Here is a 14300-nt window from a genome sequence, read left to right as displayed (position 1 = left end):
TGAGTCACCATCCAGTGGCTTAAATACAGCTTTTCCTATGCCTGTCTTGAACTTTGTCTACAGATTAAGCTCCTCCACTCCACTTGCAGAGATTTGTACAAATTAGGACACTGTAGTGTTGCAGTTTGAGTCTGTGCAGCAAAGGTCAACATAGATTTGAATCTGATTAGATGTTTGAACTTCTGCCTAATGTGACAGTACCTGCCCTCTTTACCACAGGCAACTATTGTAAGTGCTCCCTGATTTTACCCAGCAGCCCTTTGCACTTCCTGAGCTCATGGCATGCTGTGGGTCATGGGTGTCTATTGGTCACTGTCATCCCTGGGTATCTTTGTCGCAGCCCTTGTCATCTGAGGTTTCTGCAGGCAGGTGCAAGCTAAGAGACTCAGTTGTTTTTACTGAGCTGTAACCACACTAATTATAGCTTAGCAGCTGCCTTATAAATATTGTGCTGGATATCTCTGTTAGCTATTTTAGTTCTCTTTTTCTGACGAAGTAGTCTACATTTTAGGCAGAAGCTCAGTGGCATTTCAGGCAGTGTTTTAGTGGCAAGTATTAGCCATTAACATATCTAGTGTATTTTCTTGTATGCATATTAATGCAAAAGGGAATGTAAAGGTGTCTAGCTAGCAAGAAAAAGAGACACTGCATATACTGTGTGAGGGCAGTAAAATTGCCTGAGAAAATTCCAACTTATATTTCAACAGTACCTAGAGTTCTGTAGCAAGCCTGAATTTTTCTTCTTGTTTGCCAGCCTTAAATGCTAGAAAGTAACCAGATGTTTGAGACTGGGAAGCACCATCAAATCTTTTTAAGGTACTGGAGCATGAGGGTTGTGTTGTGAAGGTCCCAGAGTCAGCAGTCATTCTTGAAAAAGCAAACTTAGTTTCTACACTGATTTTTAAAACGTGTAAGAAGGGGTTATTTGCATTTTTGTGTGGTGTCTGTGAAGAGAAAAAAAATCCTCTGTACTATTAGACTTTCGTGTGTCTCTGACCTGTATGCTCTTTTGCTCTAATTTTTTGCTCCTAGTAGGGTTATTGATGTGATTATTTATGAGGTCTGCACTATTGTTTCCATGAGAGTAACCACAAGCCATGACAAAAAAGTTGCTGGTTATCTTGACATCCTATTCCCCACGCAAGAAGAGAGCTAGACAACCACTTTCAGATCTGCTGTCCAGTCGCAGATCTTCAATTCCTCAACCTGGGACAGCATCACATGTTCCAGGAGCAGGCAGAGCCCCAGAGAGCAAATCTGAATGTGTGATCTAGGGAGCCGACTGGCACGAACTGGATGATAGTAAGGACAGGAGGCCTGGAGAACAAGGAAGAGGCATAGAGCCACACTACTCATCTTCTGTTTTGCAAAGTAGATGTATTCCATGTTGTCTGGAACTGAAGAGATCTTCCCTCTACCAGTTTGCTCCAGTTGGTGATGCATCTGGAAGAGCAAAGATATTTTAAGGTATCAATGGGAGCAGCCCACTACAAAAAGTGATTTAGACAGCAGGACACAGAAAGAAGGGCTTTTTTAATTTTTTTTTTTAATTGGATCACACAGAAAGAAACAGCAAGTATGGCTGCTGCAGTAATGATAAAGAAGGGAAAGCATAGTCCACTCAATACTAAAAGCATAATTTGTCCCAGAAATAAAACCTAAAGTGGGGGCTTTGGTCATGGCTGCACTGCAGTAACGCTTCTGGTTCCTGGAGGAAAGCATGGTTCTCCCTGTGAGCTCTGCCCATCTCCCTCAGGACAGGAGCCAACAGCATTGAGCTGCTCTCCTACTTCTTGGAGAGGGTATGAAGGCAGCTTATTGCCCACACAGCTCTGAGAGGGGGTAAGCTGCTGTGTAGCCCTGTTCCTGTTTACCTATCTTCAGGGCCAAGTAGGAGGACTCTCTGGGTGTTTGTTTCATGTCACAAGCTAGCCTTAGAACATATTCCCACTTGTTGTGTGGTTTTCAAGTGCACTGTGTTATTTGAAAGAGGTCTGAAACTCAGTATGATAAATGGAATCCCCACAAAAAAATCATACTTATAAAATGGATTGCATTTACTTTCCAGGAGCAAATGTAAGTGAAGATTTTTTTGGCATAAGACACAGCTTTTGATAGAGTATCTTAATGTTTAAACTGGTTTCTCACACCAGGCTGGCTGCCAAGGTTTAAAAAACACTTAAATTGTTTTGGCAGAGATCCCTTCCTAGAACTGGACAGTTGTTTTTGTAATTATAGAGGCAAGTGCACTAGTTCTTGGCAAGACTCAACATTTGACAGCAGAGCAGTGGTGTAGCTCTCAGTGGGAGCTGTTTTTTAGTTACTCTTTGACAATAAAAGCATGGTTTGCCAGTTTGTTTTAAAGATAATACTTAACATTCTGGCAGTACTATAAATTCAGGGAAGGAGGAGGTAGATTTTTCCTAGAAATCCTGTGGTGGTAAGATACAAATCTTGATCTTATGGTGTGTAAATATTTTACTCAGTTTGAAAATAGTTCTTGGGAGCACCAGGCTAGACCCTCAACATGGCCCCTTCATAGGACATGGGGAGAACAGACTGAGCTGAAGAAAAGGGGACCAGAAGAGAATTCATCTTTGCGTGCACCTCCCTGCCTCACTTTCCCGTAAGATCATATTTCATTGAAGCCAGAGAGATTAACCTCAGCAATCTATAGAAAGATGGGTGCAAAAAACAGCACAAAGCAGTACATGAAAATTAAAATGTCCAAATATGGGCTGAACCAGAAAAATCAAAGAAAGGGAAAGGTCTTCAAGGCTGGTTCATTGGAAGAGGTGCCTTCCCTCTTCTTAGGTAAGAGTTACTTGTTAGGTAAGGCTAATAAACTGCAGCTACTGCCCGTGCCTGAAGGTTGAGCCCTGGCTGCTGCTGAAACCCGTGCACACCATGGTGAGAACGAAGTGCTGCCGTGGACTGAAGGAAATGAGGGAAATGAAGGAGGAAATGAAACTGCTGGTTTCGTGAATTCTAGACTTTTGTTTCAAAATTATATATTTGTTCTTGCTTACAGATTTCAAATGGAGCAACCATAAAAGTCTTTAAAAAGAAAGCAAATATCCGATCAGGTAACAGAGGAACTGCAATCTATTTAAACTTTTGTGGAGAATGATTGGGAATGCAGAGAGCTGAGCTGTGACAGGTTATCTCTTGGTCAGTAGGAGGAAAGAAAAATGTACTTGGATTTAGTTGAGCGAAATGAAGAGCCATGTTACCCTGGCTCTGGGCCTCTGGCAGGCACAGTGGGCCTAGGACATGTGAAAGAGGATAGAAGGACTTACAGTTGTCAACAAATGATTACTTAGAGATACAGGCTCATAGGCAGGAAGCCCGGGTGACTCAAAGTGCTGACTGCTGAAACCAACACGGGGAACGTGCCTTTCTCTGGTGCCCAGAGTTGTATATCACAGACAGAGTGGTGCACTGTCCAGAGACAGGCATAACAAAAAAAATGTAATTTTCCTTATTTTTTTGACTGCGTTTCTGAAAACTCTGGCTTGGCTGACAGCAGGTCAGGAGTTAAAGGGTGCTTACGGGGGGTCAGTTCATCTCACCTACCACTGGGATGCAGGTTGCTCCCACCCCGCTGGTGGCTCAGGGAAGAACTTTCTGTAGCCCCCAGGAAAAACATGCTCCTGATGTGTGGTTTACTTCACCATCAAAGTTAGGAGAGATGTGTACATCTCACTGGGATGTCATTGCCCTCTCTCAGCAAGGGTTGCTGTTCTCATTGTGTTCAAGCCTGATCTCAGCCCACTTGCGCTGAGCACTCTTAGAGACTAAACCAATGCAATCATCTCATCTGCTGTCTCTTGTCCTCCTTTCAGAGGAGCTGTGATTGCTACCAGCTTACCCCCGCAGCAGATATGATGCCCTGGGTTAGTGGTCAGAGCTGCAGCTTGGCACTGGGGAGGTGCCCAGAGCCTGTACATTTCTCAGAGGCTTCCCCCACACTGCAGGCAGGAAAGGACGATGCTGAGTCTGCTTGCTTGGCACCCTGGCATGCACCGTGCTGCACAGCCCAGAGCCCAGCAGAACTCACGAGCCTGTAGCTGTGTGTTTTATTAATACCTGTTTGCTCTCTGCTTTCTGTTGTTTAGATGTGGACTACTCGGATGAGCACTGTCATTTGGTGAGTTGAGTCATTACACTGCTAAGTGGTAGATTTAATACTGAGCTGTATTTTAATCTATGTAATCTCTCTAATCTCTTCATGACAGATTTTACCAGACTCGGAAGCAAACAAAGATGTGAAGGGAGCAGGTCACAAAGGAAAGCAAAAATTCAAAGTGAAAGAAATGTATCTCACAAAGCTTCTGTCAACCAAGGTAAACTGTAAAGGCTTTATTTTGGGGGAGGGCTGATGTTGGGCTTGGCTAGTTTGGCACAACAGAAATACAAATTAAAGCAGAAATTGTGCAGACTTCCTGCATGTATATCAAATGTTAAATGAAAAGGTAGCATATAAAATTCACTGCTAAGTATGGATTATCACCATTTGCAAAGACACATTGCAGGTTTTCTAATGCTAGAGTTCTAAAATTGTCTATTACTCAGACTCTCTGTCTCCTCAGTAAGCACAACCTTTTTTTCTCAGGTTAAAGAAAAAAGGCAATTATTGAGCTAATGGAAAGTGAGTTTTACCACTGAGTCCTATAGAGCAAGAACGATCCTCTCTGGAGAGACAACTTTCAGTCAACAATCTCCCTGGTCTCCTCTAGAGTTTGCTCAGCTTAGAGACAACTTCAAAAGCCTGAGTTTCACAAAATACTGCCTATGAAATGAAATAGTCTGTTAGGGTTTCAAATTAAGCATCTAAAATAACTAGATTAATTTTAAAAACAAGGTCCTTAGGATTTATAATGCAATTACCTAATTTATGTAATCTGCATTCCTTAGGAATAAGCCCTGCTTACTCCCTCTGGTAACGTCATCTTGTTTCTGACTTACTCAAAATGGTTATAAAACTCTTTGCAACAGCATATTACTTAAAATATTAATCAGTGCACAACACTGAGAGCTGTCCAATATGAGAGGCCTGAAGGCATGCTGATTATAGCCTTCTTGCATTTAAAAATCTATCAATCATTATTTAATTAGGTTGTTGATAGCATCTGAAGTAATTTGGGACACTACCCAAAGTGAGAGTAAAGACTAGTCATTTCTCATTAGCTGTGAAAACTAACATGAGCCCTCAGGAATTGCTGGAGTAAACCAGTAATCTCTTATGGTGGAAGATTGAAGTACAGAAGAAAAGATCAGGCTCTTAAGAAACAGTCCTTTTAAAGGGCTTTAAATTAGTCGTCTCCATCTCCAAAATGAAACACTGATCTGAACAACAGTGCTCTGATACCGTTCTCTGTGAAATTCCACCCATGATACGCTGCACACCCAAGGAAATTGCATTGCACCATGTCCCTCTCCCTCTCTCTCTCTCCTGTACATGCACACAGACACAATTGCAGAGCTTACCACTTGAAATTAACTGGCTGGTAGTGCATAAAGACCCTGCGATATGCTTAAATCCTTCTCATTGAGGGAAGATTGGGCTGAACTGAGCTTCAGAACAGATGTGAAGAAAAAAGGTGCAAAACAGTGTTTTGCTTTGTTTGCCTCTACTTATGAATACTTTATGATTGTCAGCGAGTCCATCAGCAACCAAGCCCTTGCTTCTGTGAGCCAAATAGCTTCACTTCTGTATGAGAAATACGCAGTTTTCAGTTCTCTCTAGCATTAGTGTCTTTGTATACCACCAATGGCCGTTATGCTAGAATTAGACCAAGTGCCAGAGCCACTTGGCTGTGAAGTGTTGATGAGCACATGTGTTGAGTATGTGTCGCAGATGGCACCATGAAGACCAGTGTCCTAGGAAACTGGTTAAACTGCTTTTCCTCACCTCCATCTTACTTTCAGCCACAAGTTCCAAATGCCTTTGGCAACAGTGCCAATAGTATCCCAAGAGTTGATGTAGCCTTTGTTGGACCAAGTGATACCTTCCACCTACGATGTATCATGAAGTTCACCGCAACTCCCCTGTTGGCAGAGCAATAGGATGTGTGGCATTTGAAAGCAACTCATTGCGGTGTATTGTACTTTCATTTTTGTTACTGACTATTTTATTTTCCAATAACCTGTGGCCTTGATGTTTACCACAAGTATATTGTAGTTTCTGTATGTGGTTGTCTTGGACATGCTCAGCTCTCTGAGGTAGAAGATCCTATTCTTTTCTCGTGTAATAACAAAAAATTCATTGTGTTGTTTTTTCAGGTTGCAATTCATTCAGTTGTTGAAAAGCTCTTCAGGAGCATTTGGAGTTTACCCAACAATAAAGCACCTGTTGCCATCAAGTACTTTTTTGACTTTCTGGATGCCCAGGCTGAGAGCAAAAAAATTACTGACCCTGATGTGGTCCACATATGGAAAACCAACAGGTATGCCTGTGGGACATGCACAGGGGCACGTGTGCTTTTGGAAAATGACGTTGCAAAGATGGAATGGGTCATCTGTGATCAGAAGAATAAGATTTTAGCATGTCTGGGAATAAGATGTGATTTGGCTCTGTGGATCACAGTAATTTTAGTGTATTGATTTGATACCAATAAAAACCACCATGGCTTCCAAGACTTGTAAGTCTGCATACTGACTTCACGCTCAGAGAGCAGTAGCGGCAGGTTGAGAGCATTATTTGAAGATGGGTGCCTGACTGATGTTTTTGCTCCATAGCCTTTGTTCCCTGACCCCTTTTTTAACACGAATAAGCAGCCCTGAAATGTGCTGCTTTCCATGAGTGCAGTGTAATTAAGTACCATTTTAAAGCAGTTGTTAATTAACCTGAGTGGTAAACTTTAAAGATGCTTGTTTCTTCTCTGTCTAGTCTTCCTCTTCGCTTCTGGGTGAACATACTGAAGAATCCCCAATTTGTCTTTGATATTAAGAAGACTTCACATATAGATGGCTGTTTGTCTGTAATTGCACAAGCTTTCATGGATGCCTTTTCTCTAGCAGAACAGACCCTCGGGAAGGTAATGCTGCCCTTCCAGTCTTCTGCTAATTTCTCAACTACTGTCTTTTTCAACTATATAATGATTCAGGCGATGAAGTTCTGGATCTGCTGACATTCGGGGCAAAACTGTCAGTGGCCTAATTAAGCTGGGTTTTTGTTCCTTGCTGGTCTGTCTCCCAAGACTTTGAAGAATTCACAAGGACACAGACAGAGCTATGAGAATGCCGTATTTATAGTTAACTGCTGCTTGTCTTCTCTGCAGTTCATTTCTGCACAGTGAGTTTACACAATTTGTGGAAGAAGGTGGAAATTGTAAGATTTTAATGAAGTTTCAAACTAGTTTTAAACTAAGGTCATAAGAGCACTAATATTATTTGATAAGTAGTCCAGATTTCTGCCACAGACTAATCTGCAGAAAACACACACAGTAAGCTGCTGGAAGCTGTAAGAATACTTGAAAGAGCTCTGAAGTTTGAAACAGTTCCTTCCACGTTTATTAGCTGCTCCCTTTTTATATGGAAAATTATTTGCTGGAGTACCAAGTCCAGACATCTTACATTCAGAAACTCTTTAGTACAATGTCCGGAACTCTGAGCACGAGAAATAATTCATTTTTCCACAGGGTATTTTCCTTTTCTTTGGACCAAAGCAGGAAGCATTTGTTCAGGCTCATGCTACTTTTTACCCTAAAAAAAGTTACGTAAAAATGGACTAGTTTCGTGAGTGATCTAGTCCAGCTGCTCATCTGTTAGAGGTAAATAGCAAATAATGTGCTTATTTGTCATATTTTAGGAGTGAAGTATCATAAATAAAAGCTAACAAATACATCACTTCCTTCATGGAAAAACTGCAAATGAGCATGATTGTTAGATTTCTGTGCTTAACATATATTGTGAAGTATTGCTGATACTGCAGGAAATGTCTTGTGGTCTTTTAGTACTAAAATGTGTTTACTTTTCATTGGTTTTAGCATTTTATCTTTAAATATGTTTTAGCCATTTAGAAACAAACATTTAAATCATTTCATCACACAGTGGAAACAGTAGTGACAAGATATCACATGGTTGTGTCATTTTTTCCCCAGAATTTAAACCAGAGCGGTGACAGGAGACTGCCAGCCCCCACTTTTACATTCTGAAAATACGTTTTCCAAATGGGGCTTTGACTCCTACCACAAACATCAGCACTTATTTCCCCGATTGAGCCTAAAGCTCCCAGATAGGTCAGTGTTGACCCGGATTGTTGAAGTCCTGGGGTGAAAAAAATCCCTTTGGCTGTGCATGTCTGGCAGTCAGCTCTCCATGCGCTCAAACCACAGAGGGAGAGGAGTAGGGACCAAGGAGTTTTAGGAGGACCTCTGCCAGGGCAGGATCTAGGAAGACTCTCTGGTGTGTTACTGTAGGGGAACTTTCAGCAATACTGCTGAATGCTGCATGTAAACAGGGTATTGGCCTTGGGCCCTTTGGTTCAGCTTTCACGCTCTTTCAGGTCTAGGGAGCCTTAAGGAGGAAGTGAGAAATAAAAATATATCTGTGGAACCAATGGTCACCCCTTCTAATGCCAATAGATATCATTGTATGGTAACTGTCACGAGATACAATACACTACTACTGAGGTCCTGCCTCTGTTTTTCATCTTTGTTTCATATCCTTGGTTCCATGCATATAACCACTGCAAAGAAAAAATGAGTCATACAGATACAATTAGATGCAATTAACTGTGTGGAGGTGGAACCTTAGGAAATCTGTGCTGTGAAAAGTGACAACGCTTCAAATTTTTTCTTTTAAGGAAGCACCAACAAATAAACTTCTCTATGCCAAGGACATTCCACTCTACAAGAAGGAGGTGAAAGCGTACTACAAAGCCATCAGGGATCTGCCTCCACTGACCACTGCAGAGGTTGAAGAATTTCTAGCTCAGGAATCTAAGGTATGGTTGAGAAGCAGGAACTTCATTTGCTTTCATGTTAAGATTTTTTAAAAAGGAGAACTATCTGACAGGAACTATTTTCTGTTTTAGAAACATGAAAATGAATTTAATGAGAAAGTGGCCTTGTTTGAAATCTACAGATACATAGTGAAATATTATGATGAGGTAAGCACAGCTGCTATGCCTGCTTAACCCTTTAATGTTAACTTACTACCTTAGACTTGAAAGTGGTGCTTGACAAAGTGACCAAAGGCTGGCCTGATGTGCAACCTCCTGAGTGCCCCTCCAAAGGCAGCCTCTCCGTAGTGCAGCCAAGACTGCTCCTTCCACTGAGCTGTGTGGGGCCAGAGCAGTGCAGCCCCCACCCCTCTGAGGGGTCACAGGCCAAAGGGCTGTAAGTGCACTTCCCCTGTCACTGCTGTATTTCACAGAGACACTAGCAATAAAATTCTCCCTGTAGCTTTGAGGAAGTTCCTATATAGTCTAGGTTTCTTGTTCTACTCTGTTTGCAGAGTCTCTGCAAATGCCTGTCACAACTCCTGTGCACACGCTCCATTTCCCTAGAGCTTCAGAAATCAGATTAGACGGTAGCACCAGGGCTCTCAATTTAATAGTCAGTGCAAACACCTCTGCAGAGCAGCTCAGCCTTACAGCAAGAAGAGTCTGCTCCTTTCCCATCATAGCCCTCTTAACGCTCTGCTCTAATAGCCTTTCTCTCAAAGAGAAGCAGCTGTAGCTTCCAGTCGCTGATATTACTAACAAAAGAAATCTTTTCTCAGCTGAAAGCACTTAGTCACAGGCTACCTCTAAGCTGCTTTCTAAGAAAATCCCTGCCCTCCACTTTCCATGATAGGATTCTCTGCTCCATTTTGCTCTGCATCCTTAACAGAGGCTGCAAGGAGGATGCTCGTGCCTGTGCAAGGATTCAGATAAGAGCCAGCTGGGGTGTGTTGCCTGAAGGCCTCCTTACCACTTCCAGCAGGTTGTCTGGGTCTCCCAGCAACAAGGCCTTTCTCTCTTTCATCCCCAACAGCACAGCATCAGCACTTGCTGTAATCATCCAGCTCTCAGTCACCTGTTAGCTGGCTTGCCACTTCTGATCTCTAACATCTCAAATTATCTGGGTTCAGCATCAAATCCTTGCCTCCTAAAAGAAGCTTGGGATGATACTCAGATAATCACACATCATTAAGCTCATCAAAATTGTTGATACAGGAAAATTCAGTGTACTTTCAAGTCTTAGTGCCCATTTTTGGTTTTTTGAAGCTCGCACTGGCTAAACTTAGCCCATCCTTAGATGGAAATCCTCCTTCAGCTCTTCTCCCTCTGGCTTTTGACTGGGAGCATCTAAACCTCCTTCATTATTTGCTGAGACCTGTCCCATTGTAGAGTTGCCAGCAAAGAGTTTTCAGACAGCAGCAGTGCTCCTCCCTGTCACCTGGGCCTGGGGCCAAGTAGGCAAGTTAGAGGAAGAGAGGCAGTTTATTGCCCTCAGTTTATATGACAGAGGAAGAGAAATAAAATATCATTTGCAAATCCTCTCTAGGGTAAAACTGGAGCACTGGCCTTGCCTCACACTTTGGGAGATGAGCATGTGCTAGATTTGTTTTGTTTTTTCTGCTTGGCTCAGTCATTCTTTTGTGGAAGTGTTGCAAATCCTGTGATCAGAATGACTTGAAAGGAAAACTACTGAAATAAAGTGTTAAAGTCAGAAAAGAATGTTTACAGATAGTCAGGCATTCAGATGGATTTTTCTGTCAGCAGTTGTTAGAATATAGAAAAGCAGGCTTTAAAAAATAGCAAGTAAAATAAGCACTAAAAAATTATTTTCTCTTTTGCTAATTGTTAACAGATTGTCAGCAAACTCGAGCGAGAACGGGGGTTTGAAGAAGTCCAGAAGCAGCTCCAGCAAGTAAAAGCCTTATTTGATGAAAAGAAAAAATGCAAATGGCTTTGAGCAGAGCACTGACTCACAGCATCACTATGGGAAATTTTAAATTAGTGCTACTGCTCCTGAAACTGTTTTGACTGATTATATGTACAGGGTTTGAAACATTTGGACACTCTTCTCCACTCTGACCATTCAAGTAATATCCACATTTGGGAATGAAATACGGGCAGGGTTACATATTCAGACATGGGCATGTAAAAGCGAATCTGGTGTTGGCAGGGCCAGCATTTTTAGGTACTTGAACACACATAACCCTTTGGTTCAAAAATACTGTCTAAGTAAGCTTTCTGCTTACTTAAAAACAAGGTCGTAGGAGATGTGCAAAATACACTGTAAGTTCAGAGTCGCCCATGTGAACTTGCAAGTTGCTTAGCTCGTTTTTTAAGAGGGAAAGCTGATGTTTCGCTACATCCTTTCAGCAGCTTGGCAAACTGTGAGGGTGAGCTCCGGCTTCAGAATACGGGTCAGCTCCAGTTTCCTTCCTTCCAGTCAAATGTTCACTGGTTCCTGTTCAGGGAAAAAAAATAAACAACCCCCCCACATCAATAAAACCCAACAAAAACCTGGCACCAAAGTGACACTTCAGATAAGTGTGTTTAGCAGAAAAAAGTGGGTCTGAGGTTTGAAGGCCAAATGCTACATGGCAGGACTTATCTTCCTTAGTTTAGAAATTCCATGTGCAAAGTGAAGCCAGCTGCTGAGGGAAAGAGGCAGGGGGGAGGCTTTCGGAGAAGGGTGCTGGGCCAACATCTGTCTGTGTTTACATTTCTACCTTTCCATCCTTAAATAAGCTGTGAAACACTTGTGAGCAGCTTCACAGGTGAAACTGCACTGCACCAGAACACTGTTGTGGTTTGATGAAGCAGCTGATAGCTGCACTTTGGTGCATAAATCTATACTCAGGTGCATGATCGGCCCATGCATCAATGCTGACAGTCCTGGCCAGGCTTCTGTCTGTGTACAAGGGCCTCACAAACCTGAAGCCAACATGTGTGTGTGTGGGGGGGGTTCAGGTCAAAGAAGGTTAGTTTAATAATATGTAAGAACAGGAGAACTGGTGTAATCTCTGTGTATGAGAAACTGATACAAATGTGCTCGCTGGGGTTGGGGTGGGGAGGGGTAACTGTCTGCCTTAGTCTGGCTGGGGTTTTTGAGGCTTGGCCGTTTTCAAAGGAAGGAGTCCATTACATTTGCATTGGTGGCTAAAGTCAGCCCAGCTGGAAAGCAGGTGCATGGCTGTGCTGCTGGGATGAGGCTGGTGCAGTGGCTACTGAAAAAAGCCATGGAGGAGCAACCGTGGCTCCAGCTCTGCTACTGCACCAGCACAGTCCTACCCTCTGCTACAGAGCTGAAATGATTTGTCACCATGGACTCTGCTTCCGTCACAGGAGACTCGTATTGAGGCTGTCACGTGCCCTTAGGTTTGAGGTAAGGCATTGGTGACACGGAGATAACGTTTCCATACATTTCTGGAGGGATCCACTGCTGGAGGTGAGTGGCCCACAGGAGAGGGAAGCACTGTCACCTGCCTTGGCAGGATATGCCAGGTTTGGTCCAAGGAAGGCAGTGCTGGAACTGTGAGCAGCCAGAGATGGCTGTGCAGGGCTCCTAGGCAGCAGAGCTCCAAGATTTACTGCCATGTGCTGCTGCACTGGGGGAGCCCTGCAGCTGCAGGCCAGCAGTGCTGAAACTGGCTGGTTTGGGCACAGAGGCTCCCAGCACCTGGTATAAGGTACAGTCCCCTGGCACACGGCCGGCCAGCGCCCGCACACGCTAACCAAGCCTTGGCCGAAGCAAGGCCGGCTGTTAACGTGGAAAAAAGCAAACACCAAAACATGTTGCCTGCTGGTCTGCCCCCTCCCTGCTGTGTGATTGCACAAGTTGTACCTCTTGCATAGCAGAGAGGGCAGCCACCAAACAACCCATACTGTGATGGCTTTGTTGTGTTTTTTTTTTTTTTAATTCAAGTCTTACTCTTGCTATTAAGTTTACACTTTATACTTGATGGAATGTATGGCTTTGTTCAGGAAACTGCACTACAATGTTGCAGTACTTTCAGCAGTTCTCTGCCTGGCACAATATATTTTGATAGTTCAATTTTAATTGGAAAAAACCCCCAACCCAACCCTAACCTATCTTGCCCTCTGTCCTAAAGGAGTGGATCACGGCTTGACTAGCACTTAAGCTTGGAATACCTGTATGTAAGGGCTTGATTTTTATTATTCTTAATCTAACACTTAAAGCAGCATCAAATAAATAAAAAAGCACAGTAACTAACGTTGAAGGAGAGGCATGAGCGGATTACTCTTTCCAGTTTGAGAGTTCTGTTCCACTTCAGGTGTTTGCTGGCAGTGCATTCAAATGAACTGTGATAGTTTTGTTCAACAGTAACCTTCTGTACAGGCAGAAAAAACAAATCCAACATTTCTGCTTGAAAAGCTGTAAAATATAATCTGTTTGCGTGGGTCTGATCCTGTGAGCTTCACTATATGTGTTTATATTGATGAGGAAATGAAAATCAGTCCTATTCTGTATTTGTACTACTGCTTGTTTGCTACAATAGCTTTAATGATTTCTAGAGATTAAGTATGTGTTGAAGCAGGCCCTGTAGCTTTACCTACAGCCTGGAATAGGATTATTGCCTTTTATTCAAGCCTCCTAAACAGTGTCACTCTGTTAGTAAACCATTTTTAAGTCATGCTGGGACTTTGTAACCCATCAAGTGGATCTCACAAAGTGATGTGAAGTATAATTAAGTGATTGTGGCTCTTTTGGTAGGTTTGGGTCAGCACACAAAACATTGGCACAACTTCCGTATCTGCCATTTGCCGTTACTGTTACACGGACAAAAAGAAACCTCTGTATTACGGCAACCCAACAGTTCTAATCACGTTCTCAGAAATGAAAGCAAACTTCTCTTCAACTTACTGTCACATGTTTACAGGCAAACTGCTATGGCAAACAGTGTATTTTCTAACACTAGCTTACAGAGCATTATTTTGCAGTCATCTAGTTTGAAGGCAAATCTTACTAATGTGTAAAGTAATTCCTGTTGTACAGAAGTTAACCTGTTGTTTAAAATTAATGGTTAAAAAAAGTGCAAATGACAAATACATGTTGGTGTTTGTATGGGTTTATCTAGAATAAAAGCATTTGGAGGTTAGTTTGATTGTGTACTTTAAAAAGGTTAAAAGAAAGCAAGAACAGCTGGTAACAATCCAATCCAAGGTCATGCAAAGAACAGAGTGGCATCAGATGAGGAATACCTGCTGCAGCTCCAACCCCGCAAGGCTGCAGGGCAGAACCATGCAGGTCAGCACAGCACAATTCCATCATGCTGAAGTTGGGAAGTACAAGAAAAGGATGCTGGGGAGGGGATGGTCTAAAACCCAGTGGCTG

The 14300-nt window shown here is 42.7% G+C and overlaps 1 protein-coding gene across 1 annotated transcript in view; it reads left to right on the top strand.

The window, feature by feature from the left end:
• The window catches only part of PLXNC1 (plexin C1), a 70197-nt gene extending 56132 nt beyond the window's left edge, over positions 1 to 14065 (top strand). The window contains exons 24-31 of the mRNA XM_027661850.1: positions 3032 to 3086; positions 4119 to 4150; positions 4239 to 4346; positions 6286 to 6449; positions 6893 to 7040; positions 8810 to 8950; positions 9041 to 9115; positions 10803 to 14065. Of these exons, the coding sequence (XP_027517651.1) occupies positions 3032 to 3086; positions 4119 to 4150; positions 4239 to 4346; positions 6286 to 6449; positions 6893 to 7040; positions 8810 to 8950; positions 9041 to 9115; positions 10803 to 10907 (828 nt within the window). The 3' untranslated portion in view covers positions 10908 to 14065. The remainder of the gene's footprint in view (positions 1 to 3031; positions 3087 to 4118; positions 4151 to 4238; positions 4347 to 6285; positions 6450 to 6892; positions 7041 to 8809; positions 8951 to 9040; positions 9116 to 10802) is intronic.
• Positions 14066 to 14300: the final 235 nt, after the last annotated feature.

This window comes from Corapipo altera, unplaced genomic scaffold (assembly GCF_003945725.1).
Source record: "Corapipo altera isolate COAL_440 unplaced genomic scaffold, ASM394572v1 1, whole genome shotgun sequence".
In the NCBI taxonomy this organism is placed as follows: Eukaryota; Metazoa; Chordata; class Aves; order Passeriformes; family Pipridae; genus Corapipo; species Corapipo altera.
This window is presented reverse-complemented; position numbering and strand designations above follow the sequence as displayed.